At 42.1% G+C, this 22,205-nt stretch overlaps 1 protein-coding gene across 7 annotated transcripts in view; it reads right to left on the reverse strand.

The window, feature by feature from the left end:
* Positions 1-17,084, reverse strand: part of APP (amyloid beta precursor protein) — a 281,953-nt gene extending 264,869 nt beyond the window's left edge. For 3 of the 7 annotated variants that reach the window (XM_047795068.1, XM_047795041.1, XM_047795014.1), the window contains exon 1: positions 16,857-17,080. In XM_047795068.1, coding sequence (XP_047651024.1) covers positions 16,857-16,913 — 57 coding nt within the window. In that variant the 5' untranslated portion in view covers positions 16,914-17,080. Of the gene's footprint in view, positions 1-16,856 lie in introns of all 7 variants that reach the window. The other 4 variants (XM_047795061.1, XM_047795050.1, XM_047795032.1 and 1 more) reach the window with 3 other exon arrangements.
* Positions 17,085-22,205: the final 5,121 nt, after the last annotated feature.

Genomic DNA, 22,205 nt, shown 5'->3' on the forward strand with positions numbered 1-22,205 from the left:
CCCCCTCCCTACATCACTTTCATCCTAACCTCAGTTTGGAAATGACAAAAAAAAAAAACCCACACACCCACAATTACATAACTCCTGTTTTCCTATAGATTTCTTTTCTTTCTTTCTTTTTTTTTTTTTTGTTTGTTTGTTTGTTTGTCTTTTTGCTGTCTCTTTGGGCCGCTCCTGCGGCATATGGAGGTTCCCAGGCTAGGGGTCGAATCGGAGCTGTAGCCACTGGCCTACGCCAGAGCCATAGCAACACGGGATCCGAGCCGCATCTGCAACCTACACCACAGCTCACGGCAACGCCGGATCGTTAACCCACTGAGCAAGGGCAGGGACCGAACCCGCAACCTCATGGTTCCTAGTCGGATTCGTTAACCACTGCGCCACGACGGGAACTCCTTTTTTTTTTTTTTTTTTTGCTTTTTTGCGTTTGCGGTACATGGAAGTTCCCAGACTAGGGGTCGAATTGGAGCTGGAGCTGCCCGCCTACACCACAGCCAGAGCCATGCCAGATCCAAGCCACATCTGTGACCTATACCACAGCTCATGGAAACGCCAGATCCTTAACCCACTGAATGAGGCCAGGGGTCAAACCCAAGTCCTCATGGATACTAGTCGGGCTCATTACTGCTGAACCAAAATGGGAACGCCCACCCTACAGATTTATACATCCATTAAGCAGTATATTTATAAAGAACTTATAATGACATGAATTTAATGTTAAGGAATAAATGCAGGATATAAAATGCAATCTACAGCACGAACTCAAAATGCTTTAAAAATGCTATGACAGACATTTGTGGGTGGTAGGATTATGTATGTTTTTACAGTTACTGTAAGTTAAAATTGAATTCATAATACTTGTCTATTTAAAAAAAAATCTAACTTAAACATAAATTTAAAAATATAACTCCTCCCAAACAGTTTAAAGCTCTAAACTTCTGTTTCTCTTGGTTATATTTACTATGAAAAATAAACAGAAAACTGCTTTAAAAAAAACTGGTGTTTTTTAAGGCTTAGAGACAATTTTTTTAAGTTTAATAGTCAACTGCCAAAGGAGATACAGATAACCCCGTACTTTTAACTTATTCCTGCAAACCCTGAACCCTCTTAGCACTGTCCTACACATCGGCATTTGCAAAAGGCGATTATTTTCAGTACAGAACATGAACAAAATACAGGGCATACTTAATTTAAAGATCGATGGTGCCTTGTGGGTAAAGTCTAGCCACAGATGAGAAGTCTGAGGACAAACAGAAAAACTGTCAAGTTGAACACTAAATCCAAAACACTAAACCTAAGTCACCGAATAAACTTAAACTCTCTTCAAAGCTCTCACACAATGCACAACATCCAGGTTGATAAATATTTTAAAACAACTTCCAAATTTAAAAGTTCGCTCATGGTGTATTTTCATGCCACAAAACAGATACTTTACAACATTGATTCCAGGAGAAAACGAATCCCCTGCCTCCGCCAACCCACAATGCTCTGCGGTGAGCTTTCCCCATTTGCTTGCCTTTGGAAAATAACTACTTTACGTGCCAAGGGTGCACTGGGCTTCAGTTGTCAAAAAATATCATACTTTCAGTATAACTGGGTAAGAACTATGGGCACACACATGGGCAGCCTTCCAAAAAGTGGAAAAAAGGAAAAAGAAAGAAAGCTTAACCCAGTGTTTACAGGAACAGATCTGATGCACACAACATATTGTATACAGTACATAACGCCTGGCTGGCCTTCTTTCTTTTTGGTAGGCACTTGGCATTTCTACCAGTGTCCATCCAACTCCTATTCCAATAATGCCCATGCCAAAAAAAGGCAAAATTAATCACTGGGCCCAGCATCATTTCGCATTACCAGTCCATTGAGAAGCTCTAGATACGCCTCGTAATTTTATTCATCCTGCCTCTAAAGTGAATTTTGTCTGAATCAGGCCATGCCTTTTTCAAGTGGGTCTGATTTTCTTAAATCTCCTGGCTCAATGTTTAACTCATCAACCACCTAACATTAGTATGTATTCAAGTAGATAGAGCAACATCGAAAAGAAGGAGGGAAAATCGGGGTGATGAAGAGAGATTAGAAACCAGGGAGCAGGGACAGGGCTTTGATCCTTAATATTCAAGTGATATTGGACAACGCAACATCTCCAGATCCCAGTTTTCTCACCAGTAAAACAAGGGAGCATAGAAAGGAGGTCTTATGGGTACTACCTGCTCCAAAACCTGGTTCTTTTCCTAGACAGTAGTAGGTTGAGTTGGCCCTTCTAACACCTTCCACACTTTCTACAGCTGTCCAATATGGTAGCCACCAGCCACAGGTGGTTACTGACTACATGAAATGTGGCTGAGCCAAATTAAAATATGCTCTATGGGTAACATTTTGAATATATAAAATGAAAAAAAAAAAGAATGTATTATCTTTCACTGATAATTTTTAGACTGACCACAGGTTGAAATGATATTCTGCATTTACTGGGTGCAATAAAACAAACTAATTTTGCCAGTTTCTTTTATGTGGCTATTAGAAAAATTTAAATTATATCTGTGGTCCCATTATATTTTTATTGAACTACATTGTTTGAGAGTTAGGCCTGGGCATTAAGGGAGAGCCAGAGGAGTTCTGAGAGGACATGACATCAGAAAGGCATCTGAATGGATCACTGCCATCTCCAGCTCCTCACTATTAGGACTTGGCGCTTATCATTTCCATACGATACTAAATGGCTGTTTTAAAGCCATGCTTTTGTTCCCTTTTTCTTCTCACCAACAATGAATCACTAGGCAATCACACTGGGCCAAAAAATAATCCATACCACTTCATTGACTCTAAGGCTAAATCTTAATCAGCAACTGTAGGCTTAAGCATAATCTTAAATGGATGTGCCTTCGCACAGGAACAACCTGTGTTCAGTTTCCTTTGAATTAAAACTTTAAATATATTTTAAGTAATAATTAAGTTTATTTCATAAAGACAATCACAATCCTCTTGTTTTAAAACTCACATTTGAATTTAACAAGAACAACGAAAATGAACTTGTATGGATGGAACATATTTCATTGATATTTAACCGGAAACTTTTCCACTACTTTTTGCAATTTATATCAATTAATTTTTTTTTTTTTGTCTTTTTAGGGCCACACCCACAGCAGATGGAAGTTCCCAGGCTAGGGGTAGAATTGGAGCTGTTAGCTGCCAGTCTCTGCCTAGCCACAGCAACCAGATCCAAGCCGCATCTGCAATCTACACCGCAGCTCATGGCAATGCCGGATCCTTAACCCACTGAGGGAGGCCAGGGATTGAACCCATGTCCTCATGGATACTAGTAGGGTTTGTTACTGCTTAGTCACAAGGGGAACTCCAATTTAATTTATTTAAATTATCAGAGAAGCAGAAATTATTTCTAGAGAGATTGTTTACTTAGAAATACCACTATGAGCAAAGCCAATAAAGCATTTATAAGATTCAAGTAAATCAAGAATGAATACTTTTCTCAGAACATTTTTTGGACGGCCAACTTTTTCAATTAGGTGATCTTAAACCAAGGTATCTAAATAACTGCCTGCAAAATCTGCTACCAATTATTTATTTAGAGTCAATAAAGAAAGCAACAGTGCCCAACTCTGCATTCCAGAGCCAACAAAAGGCACAACCATTTTAGGCTGGGCTTAAACCACAGCCAGTAATTAAGTCAAATATTTTCAGATATATGAAAGCAGAACAAAATTCAGAATAAAATATGTCATTTGGGGAAATTTTAAAAAATAAATAATATATGATAATAACATTTTAGTTCCCCAAGTCATATAAACTATGTATGACCATTAGAAAACTATGAAAGAATTATAGTTCAAGATTTTCTAACATTTTCAAATTCGAGCTAATATAATTACAACAAATTTTAAAACTTATGTGATATAAATTACCAACCACTCTGGGGGGATAAAAAAAAAAAAAAGAGTATTAACTTCAAACCTGTATATGTTCAAACACATATTGGCTCCTCTTTCCGATTCTAATGATTAATCAAGAACCATTTCAGTCATTACAAATTGTCAATTGTTTTTCTGAAGGCAGTCTCTTGAAGTGATAAAATATTTTCTTTGATAAACACTTCAAAATAAGAAAGAAAAGAAATGCCAAGATTTAAGATGAACAAACTTGAACTATGCTTTTGATCACTCTTAAAAGAGAACCAAGGGTTCAAAAAGAAGTGATGCAGAAAATAAAACCAAGAGCAGTTTATGAGGAACCGTGATACTTCAGACATTTCCTTAAGACAGAACCACATACAATATGTAAATAAATCTGGAGGTGCTGATAAAATGCCTACTATAAACCTTCAACATGGAGTTCATTTCGTGGCTCAGCAGTTAACGAACCTGACTAGGATCCACGAGGATGCGGGTTCGATCCCTGGACCTCACTCACTGGGTTAAGGATCCAGTGTTGCCATGAGCTGTGGTGCATGTCCCAGACATGGCTCAGATCTGGCATGGCTGTGGCTGCGGCTGTGGCCAGCAGCTGTAGCTCCAATTCGACCCCTAGCCTGGGAATTTCCATATGCCACAGTGCAGCCCTAAAAAGCAAAAAAAAAAAAAAAAAAAAAAAAACCCTCAAACACTCCCTAATGCAGATGATTATATCAAGCCTGCTTAAGATTCAATTTTTCTCCCATGTCTTTGCTTCATCACATAGTTTTTGGTAAATGTATTCATTTGTCCACATCTAGATAACTGAAATGAATAAGAAAATAGATAAATAATTAAGATGAATTTTTAAATGGCAGCCCCATTTTTACTGATGTAAACATATTTAGGTTTTTCTTTCTTCTATGGCGCTTTCCCTCGTTTTAGTAACACAGGTGCACATACACAGATCTGAAAGGCTGTGCAGCAACAGAAAAGAAGTTGAACACAGTAGGGAAATCTAGCTCAAGACATTCTCAGCATCATCCTCTTTTCTAAAAACCTCAAAACCTATTGTATCTGCTATTCCTTTCAAAGAACAAGCACAACAACAAAGGTGCTTTAGGAAGTCTCTAGATCAGATGAAAGATAGTTTATCAGTGGGGAGAGTTCACTGACACTGCCATTACTACCCACAGACCCATTGGCATTACCCGTTTCCATCACTCTCATTGGAAGGATTTTCAGAAACAGAAGTTTAAACTCCCTTGGGCACAATCCAGCAGAGTGAAGGCTAAGCTCTTGGGTGTTCCTGTCATAAAAACAAAAGAAAATTCTCATCTCCTCCATCACTCCCCAAACCTGTTCTTCCTATGAGGTTAGTGAGGAGATAGGAGGTGGGCAAATCCCCAAAACCTACTCTGACTGCTCATGGAGAATCTTTCCTTTGGTTTGGTTCAGCATGTTTCTTAATCTACCCATTGTCCTCTACATTCCTTTGTATTGTTTCTCCTCTACATTCCAGAATGCCAATTGTCACCCAATACCCTACCTCTCTTTTATCAAAAGGAGAATCTGGAATGTACTCGGGGCATCGGTATTCCCAGCGAAAGAGATCACATGTACTAGCCTCCCTTACAGCTAGGGCTACCATCTGGCTAGAAAGATGAAGCAGACATTGACAGAGACTTCGGCAAAGGCTCCTAAACCTAACTGAACCATAGTCATCAACGGCTACCCCCATTTTAAGAACATCTAAAAGTACCCCATTGCTGAGAAAATGAAGTTCAAACTCAACAAGGCATCCAAAGTTTTAATCTCCTACTGTCCCACACCATGTCCCCAAGCCACACTCACATGGCTTCCTCTCTTGAACCTCTACATCCTTGTTGCTCCTTCTGTCTGGAAAGCCCTACAATGCCCCAGTTAAGTTTTACTTATCCTTGAAACCCAGTTCAAATGCTGCTGGCCTTCTCTATGAAGACTTTGTACCTTCTTCCATTGTGGCCTTTAGCAGACAGTACTTAATTATATCTCCGTCTCTTTCTTCCCCTGTCAGGCTGCAAAACCTCTTAGGAACAGACTGAGTCACCTCTGTTTACTCACAGCTGCAGGAAGATTCTAGGGCTCCTGTAACCCGAAACACAGAAGGCATCCAGTACACATGCAAAACATGAATGATATTTTTTAAAATTCAAGGAAAGTGGGAGAAAATAGAGAGAAAAAGTTAGTAATAATGAAAATCATAAATCAGGGTCAGCATCACAGAAGTCAATCACGAATGCCCTGAGAAAATATGGAAGAAAGACGAAACAGGTGAACACATAATCCAAATATCCAATTAAACATCCTGTATTAAACTTTCCCATTATCTGCTAACAGAAGAATCAATTGATGGGCTTGGGTTTATGTTTAACATGGTACCTTTCTGAGATGAATGAGCAAATAAGCAACGAGGTCACAAGTCAGATTTTTCTTTTGAAAACCATAAATAATTTAAAAATACCAATAAACCCTTAGAATGATATTTTCAGAAAAAAAAGAAACTTAACCTAAATGTTTTTCTTTTTATTGGCTATTTATGAAATCAATAAATGCAACTAAACACACACACATACACAAACAAATACTCCCAATACATTTAATACTTCCCTTCTTCTCCTTAGAACATGACCCAGAAAATTCACAAAGATACAAATTTAACATCTGAGTCCAGCTCACAAAAGGGAAGGGAAATATTAAAACAGCAAATGGACACGGAAAGAAATTGCTTCGGAACTAGGTGGGTCAGCTTCCTGTCTTGTTTATTCAAGTTTGTCTTCCCTGCCATTGTTTGTTATCTTTGTCCTGGATGTGACGAATGGCCACGTTGATTAATTACTCAGTCCCAAGTTCCCTGGACTTACCACTGTCTTCAGACAGCTCTATCCAGCACCCTTTGCCTCTACCCTTTCAGCTCTCCAGCCACATGGTCACCCTCAGAGCATTCCCTCCCTCCTCTCATACTTCACTGATCAAGTACCCAGTGATTCCAAAATTGCCACAAATTTGTGGCAAAATTTGTGATTTTGTCACAAATGAAGTCTTGAAACTGGAGCCCTTCACAATTGCTCAAACAAACAGCAACATGTAAGCTGCTTTCCTGTTCAACCATCCTATCGGCCAAAACGTGTCCCACAAAAAACCACCACAGGATTTCAAAATTTAGTTTACTTTTTATTAGATTGAAGTTTTCTGGATTCTGTGGTATATGAGAATTTAACACTGGACACAAAACATTAAAAACAAGACTGAGAAAACACTGGCAAGACATAAGGCTAATCATAATGACCTCAATTAGATTTCCAACGCTTGTCAAGTTAATAGCATACAGCAGTGTTGGCTTCAAGCCCTTGAACTTGAAAAGTATGATTCTTTTAGAGGACAGAAGTAACGGAATTTCAATTTTCTTTTTTTTCTTAAAGGGTCAGTTTTGATCCTGGGTCACACTAAAGTTAAAAATAAATCTTAGCTGTGAAATGACAAAAAAGCAGCTAACTGAAAAAAGACAATGATAATGAAATTTTCATTTGGATGGCCACTCAATTTCATTCTAATATACAATGTCTTTCATTCTAAACCCCACCATCTTATTCAAAGAAAATCACTTCTAGGGGACCCTCAATTGAAAGTGTCCCAATCAGTCAGGGGATTGTTGAGGTATTTCAAGAACAAGCCATTTTTTGCTGGGTGAACTGAATGTCTGAAATAAAGAGCTGCATTTGAAGTTATTGGTAGCATTTATAAAATCTTTTCACAATAAAATGTTTTTGAAAAGGCTGAAGAAATAAATCTTAAAAAGCTTCAATTTTTTTCTGTACACTTATAGTTGTGTCATCACAAGTTGTTTTTTTAACATAAGTTAATTCAACTGTTGAGACTCAAACACAATTCTGTATTACTACAGTATAAAATTTGAGTCTTCCCTTTTTTTTTTTGTCTTTTCGCCTTTTCTAGGCCTGCACCCATGGCCTATGGAGGTTCCCAGGCTAGGGGTGGAATTGGAGCTGTAGCCACCAGCCTACGTCAGAGACACAGCAACGCAGGATCCGAGCCACGTCTGCAACCTGCAACACTGGACCCTTAACCCACTGAGCAAGGCCAGGGACCGAACCCGCAACCTCATGGTTCCTAGTCAGATTCGTTAACCACTGAGCCATGGACAGGAACTCCATAATTTGAGTCTTCCTTTAAAACATTTATCAAGTACCTAATAAATACCAGATGGAAGGAAGGCACTGTAGTCAGTGAGGAAACAAATGACAGGAAACAGTCTGTGATCACAGTCAATATTAACTTCTCTGCTCCACCATTTTTGTTTTGTTTTGTTTGTCTTGCCAGACCCACACATACATTCCCAGGCCAGGGATCGAACCCGAGTAGTGACGATGCCAGATCCTTAACCCACTGAGCCACAAGGGATCTACCACCAGTTTTGTTTTTAGTATCAAACCACCAAAGTGGATCCCCTGTCCCCATTACTGTTTAACATCCCAGTGAATAAACAGTTCCTTGCTCCAGATGTCTGGGTTTACATATGATCCCACCACATCAGAGCATCTCCCTGATAATAATACCCCATAAATACCACACTCACAGCAAACTTCCACCCTGTAATATACCTTTACCCAACTTAATTTTTTTCCAAGTCCCCCACCACTTGCTGTTTATTCCGTCTACCCCTCATTGTAATGTAAGCTCTCATGAAGAGAGGACCTCAAAAAATACTGGATACATGAAGGAGAGAATTTTCCTTTTCCGGGTTTGCCCTTAAAAATCTAGGTGTCTGTGTATAAAAATAAGCTAGTAACGTTTCCATAGAAATTTGACTTTAATTTTAAGTGGCTCATTCATTAATATGTAAGTATCTGAATAAATTATCCTTAGAATGATTAGTCTGCATATTTGCAAGTTTCTACAGGAGTTTCTTAAAAACTCATCATTTATATCAATATACTGCCATGACAAAATTGTTTTAAAGAAACCATAACAAGCGATTAAGAGCATCAACATGAGCTCATATATTACTTTTCATATGCTGTTTTTACGTCAGTCTCTAAAGACTTAAGCTAAGATTTCAAAAAAATTACATCATTTTTAAAGGCTCAGCCTTCAAAGTAGATAAGGGCTCTTTTGAAAGATGGAAAAAAAAAGTCTATAAATATGGTTACAAAATAGCACTTATCTATTTTCATTATGTGCGCCTATTTATTCCATGACAAAATAACTCAGTTGCATTATTTATAAAAACAATAATTATGCTTTTGAAAAGCCATCCAATAGTAAGAGCAAACACAAAAAGTCCTCTTTTTTTGGATTAGCCAACCCTTAATAGACAATGCTGCTTTCTTCATTTTTGATTGAAAGTAAAAAATTATGTTGTCTTGTTAATTTTATTGTAATCAAGTTCATGCAGACAAGAGAACTAATCAATGACTTTGTGGTCACTGGGGGTAAGAGGTCAGGTTTAAAGTACACAAATGTATCTCAAGGGTGGGATTTAAACTCCTTTATTCCTGCAAAACGTCTCCAAGGGGTCAAAACATATCACAGTCATTAAAGCTTTGAAATTTAACAAAGCAACAAGAGTAGCGATGTCTTTCTTCACTTAATACAAGTGACTTTTCTTGGTAGAGCAGATCGCTTATTCTCCTAAGCATCCTTTAAGGCTGAAAAGTAATTTACTAGTCATGATCGCCTAGCAGGCCTTACATTCTTTAGTGAAGATAGTATGGGGGCTTCTAGGCAAGTGAACTGCCACAGAGGACAAGTTATTAGATTCTCCATGAAAGAGAATCAAGCAAACAACAATTTCACAGCAATACAATAATCACCCCCAATTTTTTTTCTTGCTCAAATTTCTCAGCTTAAAGTCATCTCAACTTGGTAAAATAAAAATTAAAAGAAAGAGAGAGACCATGTGAAAACTAGAAGGTACAAACAGTGGGGTCCATCACTAATAAGACCCTTAGGAGTTCCAGAATCTGTGCATCCACAAAACAAGGCTTATTGTTCCTTTTCCTTTTCCAAAATGTTTATCTTGCTTATTCCCTAACCTCCCCCCCTCCACTGACCCTACATATGTGGTTGTGGCACCTTCATTCCTCTCCGTATCTCCTCTGAACAGTACGTTTATTCAAAATGGGTGCAATAATTACATCCTACTAACTGAATCCACTTTTTTGATTGAGTAGGACAGTGATAAATACATGAACTGGTATTATTAAAGAAAAAAAAAGAAAGAAAGAAAAACACATTCCTTGGGACTTTGCTTACTGATTCTTCAATGTCTTAAACACAGTGTCACCAATTTGGGGTATTCTCAAATATTTTTAGCCTCATCTTGAAACTGAGATTGAAAACCTTCTGTTTTAGAATGAATAAAATACGCTGATTTTTTTTTTTTTTTTAGGGCCACACCCTCGGCATATGGAAGTTCCCAGGCTAAGGGCTGAAGCAGAGCTACAGGTTCCCGCCTACACCACAGCCACAGAGACACAGGATCCTTAACCCACTGAGCAGGGGCAGGGATAAAACCCCAGCCCTCATGGATACTAGTCGGGTTTGTTTACCACTGAGCCACGGTAGGAACTCCACTTAATTTTAAAAGTATGCTTTTAATTAAGCAGTAGATCACTCTTAAATTTCAGAGCAGACCACTATAAAGTTTACCATCATCTGCTTGGTAACAGACTTCATTTTATTTTGAAAACTGACTTCTTACAGGGGTGCTGCCTCCTTAAGCAGTCTGCTCTTTAGTTTCCTCATCCTCTGGTGAGGATCATTTCAAGGTTCCTCTCTAGGTAGGACCCAAATTCTTTTGCTGGCATTTGAAATCTTCCATTTCTGCCTAGATTAGCCAAACTTGTTTATTCTTTTTTCTAGTTGTGCACACACACACACAGGTGATGGTCAACAAATAGCTGAGTTAATAATGGAGCCAGAATATAAACTTGCTCAATTTTATATGTGTGTAGCAAGATGCCAGTTAGCACATATTTAAAATACATCTTTCTCATTCGTGTAATAACTGCTTATGCCTTTTACATCTGTACTGTTCGAGTTTTCCTATGAGCAGGAATTGGCTTAATGGTTTTCAAAAAAACCCCTCCAATAAAAATACATATGAATATTTAATAAACAAAATTTTACAATATACATTTAAAAAATTATCTGTGATGTATTTTTAAAAATTTAAATCAAATTATTTCATTCTTATCATGAACAAATTGCCAGGATCTTGCAATAAATAGTCTTAACTGGTCAGTAAGTGCATTAGTCACTAAGTGAAATATCACATAGATTTTTTTTTTTTAACATTCAACAGTGTATGAGAATAAATGTATCCATTTTACAACATCATTATAAACAGTAATTGTAACTAACATGTAGTTCTTATAAAATGCCATCAGGTTACATATATATTAACTCATATACTGTTCCAAGCATGTTACATTTATAGTAACTCAAATCTTCAACAACCATAAACAGGATTATACTCATTTTACAAAGGAAAAAAGTGAGGCACACAATCAGGATTTACCCACAGACAACCCTGGCCCAGCCCAGGCTCTTGATCAATGTGAGAGGCTACCAGCCCTGAACAAGTGAGAAACTCCACGATTTGCATGCTGGCCTGACATCACGTTGGTATCGAAATCAAGGCTGTAAATGGTCCACTACTTTCCATAGAGCTGGCTTTTAAAAGCCCTTCAAAATTTTCCTTATTTCAATCACTAGCTTCTTTCATAAAATACTATAACCCTAGCAATGTTGAAGTTAAATCTGTATTTCATGTTTCTTCCAAATGTAGCCACACAAAATAAATCTAAGTAAAATGGCCTTAGTCCCCATCTCTGCTAAGATTTCATCTGTGAAACTGAGTCTCTGTATCACACTGAGTCAGCTAACTAACCTACTCAGCATCCCTTTTTCACAGAACTATTAGTTTATGAACATGTACAGGCTTTATTTTTCCCCCTCAATGAGTTATTTTATTCCTGGAGCAGTCATTCAAATCCAGTTTGGGGTTCTACTTCTAAACATACCAGTAACACATATCTAGTAACCATTAATCTGAAGAGGAAAATTCACCCAATATTTTTTTCAAAGAAAACCCCCCACTGAAACGGTTATTTCTTAAAATATCCACATTAAACTGAAGAAATTGTTACATAACATTTTGCCCTTCACTATGGCTTTCATTTCCAAATTCATTTTGAGGGTTCAGGTACTATCTGCCTTCCTTTTACTAACAACTACAATAAAAGCTAAGAAATAGCCATTTTTTTGCCGAAACTGGCTATTCATCCCTTCACTTTGGCCTCCTCCACTGGCCACCCTCTGGTTCTCCAGCCACTCAGGAGGGTGTATCTGGATACTGGCTGTGAGACCCAGGGTGACAGTATTTCCAAGGATTTGCAGACCACGGTGTAAGTATCAATTCCCACTCCATCAATTTCCACTCACGTTTTTATGTGAGGGTCCACTATGAAAGGAAACCATTTCATAGTCAAGTAAAGCACAAAAAGATGGAAAACTACAGGGGAAAAAAAAAACAGCTGAAACATTTTATTTTCCCCACCCTCCTCATTGCTGCCCAGTGAATCACTTTTTTTCATCACATACTCACTGCTTCACTCAAGGTCCCTATTGAAGATGCCGTATCAGAGCTCTCAGACCCTGCTTTCACCCCCTCACCTCTGGCCCCTCAAATACTTACTTGGAATTCCCTGCTCCCTTCTGGAGTGTACCCCTGCACCCTTCTTTTCCATCTTAGCATCTGTCTCAATTCATGAACACACGCCTACACCGATCTGTTTACTGAGTCTTTCCTACAAGACTGGAAGCTTCATGTAGCAAGACAGTTTGGTTCACCAGACTATCTGCAGCGCTACAGGACTAGGCATAGCTCAAAAAAAGAATCAATACGAATTGTCCTGAATGAATAGATGGAGAAACCAGGAAAATCAAATCCCACACTGTCTCCACCCATACCTTCAAAAGAGGAGTGTGCGAGCATGTGTGTGTGTGTGTGTGTGTGTGTGTGTCTGTCTGTCTGTCTGTCTGTCTATCTGGGAGGGGAAAGGTGGAGAGAGGTATGTAAACAAATACTGAAACCCCAAAGATTTAATCTCCCTTCCCCAGGATACAAACCCAGTTGGAAAGGAACCACCAGGAAATTCTCCAGGATTATCTCATCCCCACTGTTCCTTTATTCCTTACATACAGATGTTTATATTGTTAAGACTTTTACTCAGTATTTCACTTAATCTGTACTTTCCTCCTGGTACTTAACACTTTCTGTTTTCTTTTATAATCATGTGCCTGTCTTACTGACTCTGCAAACTTCCTGGGTACAAAGGATATGAATAAGGGTGTGGAGAAATAAGACGTAGGCAAGTCAACCCAAAGCTGACATCCTCAAGCTTTATTTTTCAAGTACACGTACAAGGTTTATCTTTGCACTTGTAACTGACATACCCAGGCAGAGACTGAAGAAGGATACGAATGGCAAACGCTCTGCAAGCTCTTAAGGTAATACATGTGCCCACCTCGCAAATGTGCAGAAACAGAATGTACATTTCTAATGGATTTTTTCACATCTTCAAGGGTAATTTGATGGCCACACGAAAGGCACACAATAGCTCTGCTTATTTCTAGAATGACTGACAATCGCCACTTCATATAAATATCTGTATAAATGTCTCTAGTATGCCATAAACAGTAATTCAAAATAGAGATCCTCCAGTAACAGGGGGAAAGCATTTTCCACAAAGATAACCTCTCCGTTTTTCTTTTTCTTTTCCATTATGGTTTACTGAACAGCATTAGGATACTGAATACCATTCCCTGTGCTATACAATGGGATCTTGTTGTTTAGCCATTATATAATAGTCTGTATCTGCTAGTCCCAAACTCTCAATCTCTCTCTCCCTGCCCCCTCCCCTTGGAAACCACAAGTCTGTTCTCTGTGTCTGTGAGCCTGTTTCTGACCTCTCTGCTTTTCTTCAAACCAATATTCAATGGACAATCCCCCCCCACACCCCCGCTTTTTTTCCAATCAGTCATTCCTACTTGGGATCTATTTAGTTGTATGTTCCTCTTTACCACCCCAACCAGAAAGAGTACTCTATCTGGAGTACTTCTTGGTAGTACTAGCACAGGCTCCTAAGTGCCTATCAAGCACCTGCTGGTTAGGGTGACAAGAGAGCAGCTTTGGTGCCCTGCTGGTTATCACAGCTTCTCAGGGATCAGCAAGACACAGTGACTCTCCTTCACTCACCATCAAATCTGAGCTTTGCTGTTCTGTGCCGAGGCAATTACCATTAGGGCCTCTAGCCAGTGTGAGGAGGTTTGTCTCTGAATTAGCACCAGTACTGAATGAGCACCAGTACCAAAGCAGATAATTGTGGTCAGGTTACACAACATCAAGGGTTAAAAAAAAGAAAAAGGAAAAAAAACCACAAAAAGCAAAAAACAAAACTTTAAGTTTAAATAAATAAATGTCGGGGCCTTTTAAACTCATGCTCTGTCGCTACACCCGGGAAAATCATCAACCCAGGAAATGATGTGTCCCCCAGAAGCTGAAGCCCCTTATTATTGCCCTCATTTGTCTTTTTTCAAGCCATTTGTAGCAGACCTATTTTCTAAGCCCTGCAAAAGATAGTCAACTCATAATTACATCTTTTCCATGGACAGAGACTGAGCCTGATAAACCCCCCCCCCCAAACCTCATCAGAGTGAACTGCCTACCTTTCCATTAACGCTCCACAAAATGAACTAATGTGAATCTCACCTCCACCCTTTGAAAGAGGTGACAGTAACCAGTGAAAATATCTAAAAGTTTGGCAGAAAGAGCAAAAAATGCAATCAAACAGGCTAAAAAAGAAATCTGAATCATATTTGCCTGCACGCTGCTTCCTTTTACAAAGAAAAAAATCCTGCTCATAAAAGTTAAATATTTACATTTTAGCAAAAGGTTCCACTATAAAGGATATGATATGCTTTTAATTACTTGTGTTTTTAATGTGTAATAAAACAATCAGAAGAACTGAAATGAGTAAATTTAATTGTCAGAAAAACCAGAGTTCTCTTAATTAAATGCATTTTTAAATGGAAAGCCAAATGCTTCGACTCTTAAAACAATCTGTCTTAACAAGCCCCTAGGTGATTCCTGAGCCACTTGTAGGAAAAAGGCAGAGGGGGAAAAAGTTCAATGACCCTGTAAATTAGGGACTAAACAGCTGAAATGGTGTGATAGTCCGTATAATCTCAGTTACACTACGGGAAAACATTTGTCCAGAAATTGCTCTTTTGGAAAATTCCCATGAGTTAGGGGAAAAGGAGGGGGAAAAATGGGGAAAGAGAGGTTACAAATGCTAAGATACCAAATGGGAACTCAAATGATGCGAAATACGTTTTCTGCCTCAACTGCCAAGCAAATAATTTCTCAACATCTTCAGATAAAAAGGAAAATAGTCATTTTGCACAGGCGTTAGCTGAATGTTCGAGAGTTGGATGAATGGGGAGGACTTGTTATACACCTAGTGGTGGGTGGATTTCACCAGGCTGCAGCCTCCACACAGCTTTTCTTTGCTGCACTGCAGAGGCGCCATCTTCTCCGTCTTAATCTTCACTCAATTCAATCCTTTTATCTGCACCCTAAAAAAAAAGACCCTGAGGACCCTCCCCAGCAGTCCGCGCCCCCCGGGGAGCTAAACCGGACTGCCCAGCACTGCCAGGGAAGAGGCCGCGCCTTAATCAGACAAACGCCTCCTTTGATGCACAGGAAGGGAACTCGTGTCTCCCCACCACCCGCCACTGCCCTTTCCAGACGCACACTACACTCTCGGCGTATTTCTCCCCAAGGACTTTACAACCGAGAACAGAATTAGCAAGCCTCGGAGGTGATGGGGTGGGGGTAGGAAGTAGAGGGGCCCAGAGGCTCGGCCAGAGTCGCCCCAGCAGCGCCCCAGCCCCCTCCGGGACGGGCGCGCAGCGCGGAGAAGGGAGTCAGGCGGGAGCCTCGGTGGCGCACAGACTAACTCAGCTCAGCCCACCGCGCCCCGGGCTGGCGAGGGCGGGGTGTCGCGGCTTTTGTTCCCGGGGACCTTCCTTGTCCCTCTCCCGGAGAATGTGAGGGTGCGAGCGAACGCCCGGGATATTTAGGCTTGGGGAAGGTGCGATGTGGCTGTGGGTCTCCGACCCCTCCCATCTCTCGCAACTTAGCACAAAAGGGAGACGCAGAAATGCACAAAGTTTGCCTGCCGAGGGTGGTGCATGACCCTGCTTAGGGTCGCACTCAGGAGGCAGCCCCGAGCAGCCGAGAAGAGGGAGGAGGAGGAGGTCGGGCAGGGAAGGGGCGGTGGGGATGTGAAGGGAAGGTGAAACCGCGGGGGAAAAGCGAGGGAAAGCGGGGGTGGGGGGGTGGGGTGAGAGATGACCAGCTTCCCAAGCCGTCCCGACTCCTCCCTAGGGCCCGAGAGAAAGGGAAAGGCAGCGATTAAGAGCTGGGGACAGGATCCAGGGACTGTGGGTTTTCGGCTTTTCCCACGTGCTCCCTCCCCCATCTACCATCTGGACGTCTCTAGCTGCCCCGGGTCCCCGGCTCCGAGGCGGGGACTAAGTCAGGGTCTGAGCTCCAGATAGCCTCCTCCTCTCCTCTCCCCCGACTGAAGCGGACCCGGGCTCCCGACCCCTCACCCGCTCCTTCCCCGCGGGCCGGGGAGCGCGTCCCCGGGGCAGGGCTGGGCCAGAAGCGGGGATGCGCAGGGTGCCCGCAAGCGGGGGCGTAAGGCCTGAGGAGAGTGGGGTGGTCCTCGACTAACCCCAGCTTCTCTGGGTTAAAGACTTGGATTAATCGGGTCTCCACTGTCCCCCTCCGACCCCATTCCGAGGCGCGGCACCCACCTCCAGCGCCCGAGCCGTCCAGGCGGCCAGCAGGACCAGTGCCAAACCGGGCAGCATCGCGACCCTGCGCGGGGCACCGAGTGCGCTGCTGTTCGCGTGGGATCCGCCGCGCCCTTGCTCTGCCGGTGTCGCTGCCGCCGTCTACGGTGGCCCCGCGCTCGCGCTGCCCCGGGTGCTCTCTCCTACCGCTGCCGAGGAAACTGACCGAACAGCAGCGCGGCGGCGGGGCTCGCAGCCCGAGCGAGTCAGCTGATCCGGCCCACCCCGCTCGGCACCCGAGAGAGACCCCTAGCGGAGCCGCCGGGGAGCTGCGCGCGCTCGGCCGGGAGGGGCCCGCGGCCCCCGGCGCCCCCGGCGCCCTCGGCGCCCACAGGTGCGGCGCCCTCAGCTCCCGCCGGGTCCCCCCGGCTCCCCGGCCGCTTCCCTGGCCTGGACCCCTCGAGCAGTAGGAGGGAGACTCTGGGGCCGGGAGAGGGACCGTGCAGGATCAGGGAAAGGTGAGTCGTAGGACGACTGGGCTCCAGAAAAGTCGGGAGCGCTCCCCGCTCGTTCCCGTGAGCTTGACTCATCCGACCCCGCAGGCCTCTCGGGGGTGTCGTATAAATGGGTTGCTGCTGGGGTGCGTTTTTATCCGCATTTAATTTTTTGTCTCGGTTTGGAGAGGTGGGGGAGGCGTTTCTGGAAGAGACTGAGAACAAGACTAGCTTAAAGGAAATAGGATTTCTTTGCTTGCTAGGAGAGCAAAAGCCCTCTTTTTTTTTTTTTTTTTTTTTTTTGTCAAAAGCAGCCACGAGCAACCTGGAATTTCTATCTTTAGACTGAACCGAAGGAGAAAGGCGCCGGACCAGGAGAAGAAGCGGCGACCTATTTACTTCTCCTTGAAAGAAGGGTTTTTATTTTTTTTTTTAATTTTTTGTTTGTTTTTGTTTTGAGAAGGGGACGGTCATCTGGGATTTTTTTTTTTTTTTTTTTTTAATCAGGCAGGGATGTAGTGTCCATCTGAGACGCGGGTGAAGTGAAAGAAAGGTTGTGGAAAGATGATTTCTCCTCGACCCCCATACCTCAGAACTTCTGACCTCCAACTCCGTCCTTGTTCCTTCTTGTGTCTGCCCGGGATTACAGAAATGAACCTTCTAGAGAAGCCACTTTCTCCTAGATTAAACACAATCCACCCATGGTCGGGTTAGTGTCTGGTGAGTCTAGAATGGTCTAGAACTGCCCTGCTCTTGACCTGAAGGACAAGCCACAGTCCACAGGGGCACTGGTGGGAGGGAAAGAAGCCACAGCCTCAGCCTTGGGATCGTGGCTCAGCCGAGGATGCCGGCTTCCTTCCAGATAAGATAGCATTTCTGGGCCAGCTCCCCTGGATATTGTCTTCTCTCTTATTAACCCCGTTAGGCATCCAAGCTGGTCCCTTGAATTACTTTCTCTCCTGAATGACCTTTGAACCTCCTCAACCAATGGTGACAAATATTTGTTAGTTCGAATTATTTGTTTACGTGCTTATGTCATTTACTTCCTCCAAAAGCCAATGAGGCCCTTACTGTTATTATTCCCATTTGTAAGGTAGGAAGCTGACGCTAAAAACCTCCTCCCCAATCGCACAGCAAGTAAGTGGCAAGAGGTTGGGACTGCAGGGAAAAAAGGCCCAAGTGACAGCAAAACCCAGTTGCTTCCAAACATGTTTACCCACCACCGCAGGTTTGTGAGACAAATTGAAGGCACCTGATAGGAAATAGGAATATGACTTAAAGATGGGTAGGAAGCAGGCCTGGCTGCGCAATTTGCAGGGTCCAGTGCAAGATGAAAAGGTGGGACTCTTTCTTCCAAAGTGAAGAATTTTAAGATGACAACAGCCGCACGTTCAATCAAGCACAAGACCCTTCTGAGCTCAGATCCTGTGTGATGGAGCAGATGCCTGCCTATGGAGCCAGTCCTGGGAGGCAGGAAGCCATTTTTAAGAGCAAGGGACTTTTATTGAGCACAGAATTCAAAGATAGAGAGGTGAGGTTATAATCTGCGATTATATATGAGTTCCTAGATTTGGCATTTCCCTTTCCCCACTGTTGAAATGCACCCCAGTGATCCATCCCTGGAGAAGCTGTTCCTGGCAGAAGATGGTTGGCTGCTGACTGTGGCAGAATGATAGACATTCTTTACATTTTCTCCTGTTTCATCACCACTCGGAGGTCCTGGTGGCTTTTACTTTTCAGCCACCATCTCTGTTTAATGCCATTTCCTGCCACAGCATACCTTCGGGGTCCTCTGAGCAGAAAATAAAAGGCATCTCTACTTAGAACTCTAGCCCCTGGGAAAAGGACTGACTACTCATTGGCTGGTATCTTCACAGCCTTCCCTGCCCAGACTTAAATGCCACAGCGTAGGAGACACTAGCTCTTCAGACAGTGCATTCTGTCTGTGGGCTGTTCTGATTACTAGAAAGTTCTCAACCCCACTTAAAGCCCACATCCCTTTCCTTCAACCTCCCACTCAGATGTCCTTGTTGCACCTCTGGGACCAAGTCAGACAAGTGTTTCCCACACTACAGATCTTCACCCGTTTGCCAGCAGTTTTCATGCTGCTTCTGCATCCAGAGTCTACTCTTTGCAAAGCAACATAAGTACTTCGTTCAACAGGTGTGCAAATGGCACAATGGAACCTGTTTCTGGTTCTGTCCAAACTCCTCTAAATGTGTTGTGGTTTGTCTGTGTCTTTTTCTAGTATTCCAAGGGTGCTGTGGCCCCTGGAGCGTGAGGAATCTCTTGCCCACCTCCGCCTGCAGGTGAGTGTTGTATTGGATTGGTGGACTCAGATTGGTCACATTTGCTACCAAGTCTCCTGTCTGTTTCATGCAAAGTGCTGCTGACCCGAATCTCTGTCATTTTGTGTTTAGGGTGTTATCTGTGCCCTACAGAAAAAAAGCCATCTTTTTAATTGAGGTTTAGTTGATGTGCAGTATTATATGTTTCAGGTATGCAATATAGTGATTCACAGTTTGTAAAGGTTATACTCCATTTATGGTTTCTATAAAATGTTGGTCGCATTCCATGGTGTTGTACAATATAATATGTCCCTGCAGCTTATTTGTTTTATGCGTGATAGCTTGTACCTCTTAATCCACTGCACCTACCATGCCACTCCCCTCTTCCCTGCCACCCAGTGGTCACCACTCATTTGTTCTCAGTATCTGCAAGTCTTTTTTCTTTTTTGTCACATTCACTCCTTTGTTTTATTTTCTAGATTCCATATGTAAATGATACCATAGAATACTTGTCTTTCTCTGACTTATTTCACTTAGCGTAATACCTTCCAAGTCCATCCATGTTGTTCCAAGTGGCAAAATTTCTTTTTTGATGGCTGAGTAAGTATCACATTGTGTGTATATGTATATCATCGTTATCCATTCATCTGTTGATGGGCACTTAGGTGGCTTCCGTATCTTGCCAATTATAAATACTGTTGCTGTGAGCACTGGGGTGCATGTATCTTTCTGAATTAGTGTTTTCAGTTTCGGGGGATATATGCTCAGGTGTGGAATTGTTGGGTGATGTGGTAGTGCTATTTTTAGTTTTTTGAGAAACCTCGGTACTGTTTTCCACAGTGACGGCACCAGTTTACATTCCCATGGACAGTGTACAGAGGTTCCCTTTTCTCCACATCCTGGCCAACGCTTGTTATTTGCGTTCTCTTTGATGGTAGCCATTCCGACAGGTGTGAGGTAATATCTTTTTGTGGTTTTAATTTGCTTTTCTCTGATGATTAAATTTGCTTTTCTCTGATGATTAACGATGTTGAGCTTCTTTTCTTGTGCCTGTTGGCCATCTGTATCTCTTCTTTGGAAAAAACGTCTATTCAGGTCTTCTGCACATTTTTTAATCAGGTTGTTTGTTTTTGATGTTGAGTCGTATGAGCCATTTATGTATTTTGGATATCAACTCCTATTAGTCATATCGTTTGCAAATACTTTCCCTCATGCCCTAGGTTGCCTTTTTGGTTTGGCAGTGTCTTTCTTTGCTGTACAAAAGCGTTTGAGTTTAATTCGGTCCTATTTGTTTATTTTTGCTTTTTTCTCCCTTGCTTTAGGAGACAGATCCAAAAATATTGCTACAGTGTATGTCAAAGAGTGTTCCACCTATGTTTTCTTCTAGGAGTTTTATGGTTTCCACCAAAAGCAGTCTTAATCTGAGCCAGGAGGCAGGGCCTGAATTAGTCTGCTATGACTTTCATAACAAAGTTTCACACTCTGGGTGGCTTAACAGAAATCTATTGTCTCACAATTGTGGAAGCCAGAAGTTCATAATCAAGTTCATAATCAATGTCTATAAGGTTGGTTTCCTCTGGGGCCTTTCTTCTTGGCTCATGAATGGCCACCTTGTCCCTGTGTCTTCACATGGTCTTCTCGATGTGTGTGTGTATCCAGGATACCAGTCAGATTGGATTAGGGCCCCCCCCCCAAACACCTCATTTTACCTTACCTCATTCAACACCCTGTCTCATGTTATAGTCATATTCTGAGGTATTGGAGGTTAGAGTTCAACATCTGAATTTGCGGCAGGAGGAGAGAGACGCAGTTCAGTCTATAACAGGTACACATTTAGAGCAGCTAGGCCTTGTTTAACAATCCTCTCACTAGTCCTTGACACTTATCACCCGGGGTCAGTGGTTCTTCTGCCCTTTAGGATTGGAAAATCATTTAGCTCCACAGAAAAAAAAAAGAAATTGAAGAATTCTGCTTTCTTTCTGCTGTGCATTGACATTGCATCATGATCCCTAGCAGCTACCTCAACCAAGATCATCTGGTTCCGAAAGCAAGCAGAATGTTCTTTGAAATCTTTCCTTAGATAATTTTATCAGAGCTTAAACTTAGATTGACATGTACAATCTGTATTAGCTTGCTAGAGCTTCTGTAACAAAATACCACAGACTGGGTGGCTTAAGTGACATAAATTTATTTTCTCACAGTTCCAAGAGGTAGAAGTTCCAGATCAAGAGGCTTGCAGGCTTGGACTCCTCTGCAGCCTCTCTACTGGGCTTCCTGATGGCCACTTTCTTGCTGTGTCCCCACCTGTTTTTCCTCTGTGAGTGTGCAGCCTTGGAATCTCTTTCTATATGTCCTTATCTCCTCTTCTTATAAGGACCCTGGTCAGATTGGATTAGGTTCCACCCCAGTGGCCTGATTTTAACGTAGGTACCCCTTTCAAGCCCTGTCCCCCAATACCATCACCTTCTGGGGCACTGGGAACCAGGCTTCAACATATGCATTTGGGGAGAACACAATTCAGTCCATATCAAAACCTCTAAAATTATTCTCACATTTAAGCTGCCCTCCTATCCACTCTCGAGAATGGA

Source organism: Phacochoerus africanus, chromosome 1 (genome assembly GCF_016906955.1).
Source record: "Phacochoerus africanus isolate WHEZ1 chromosome 1, ROS_Pafr_v1, whole genome shotgun sequence".
NCBI classification, from domain to species: domain Eukaryota; kingdom Metazoa; phylum Chordata; class Mammalia; order Artiodactyla; family Suidae; genus Phacochoerus; species Phacochoerus africanus.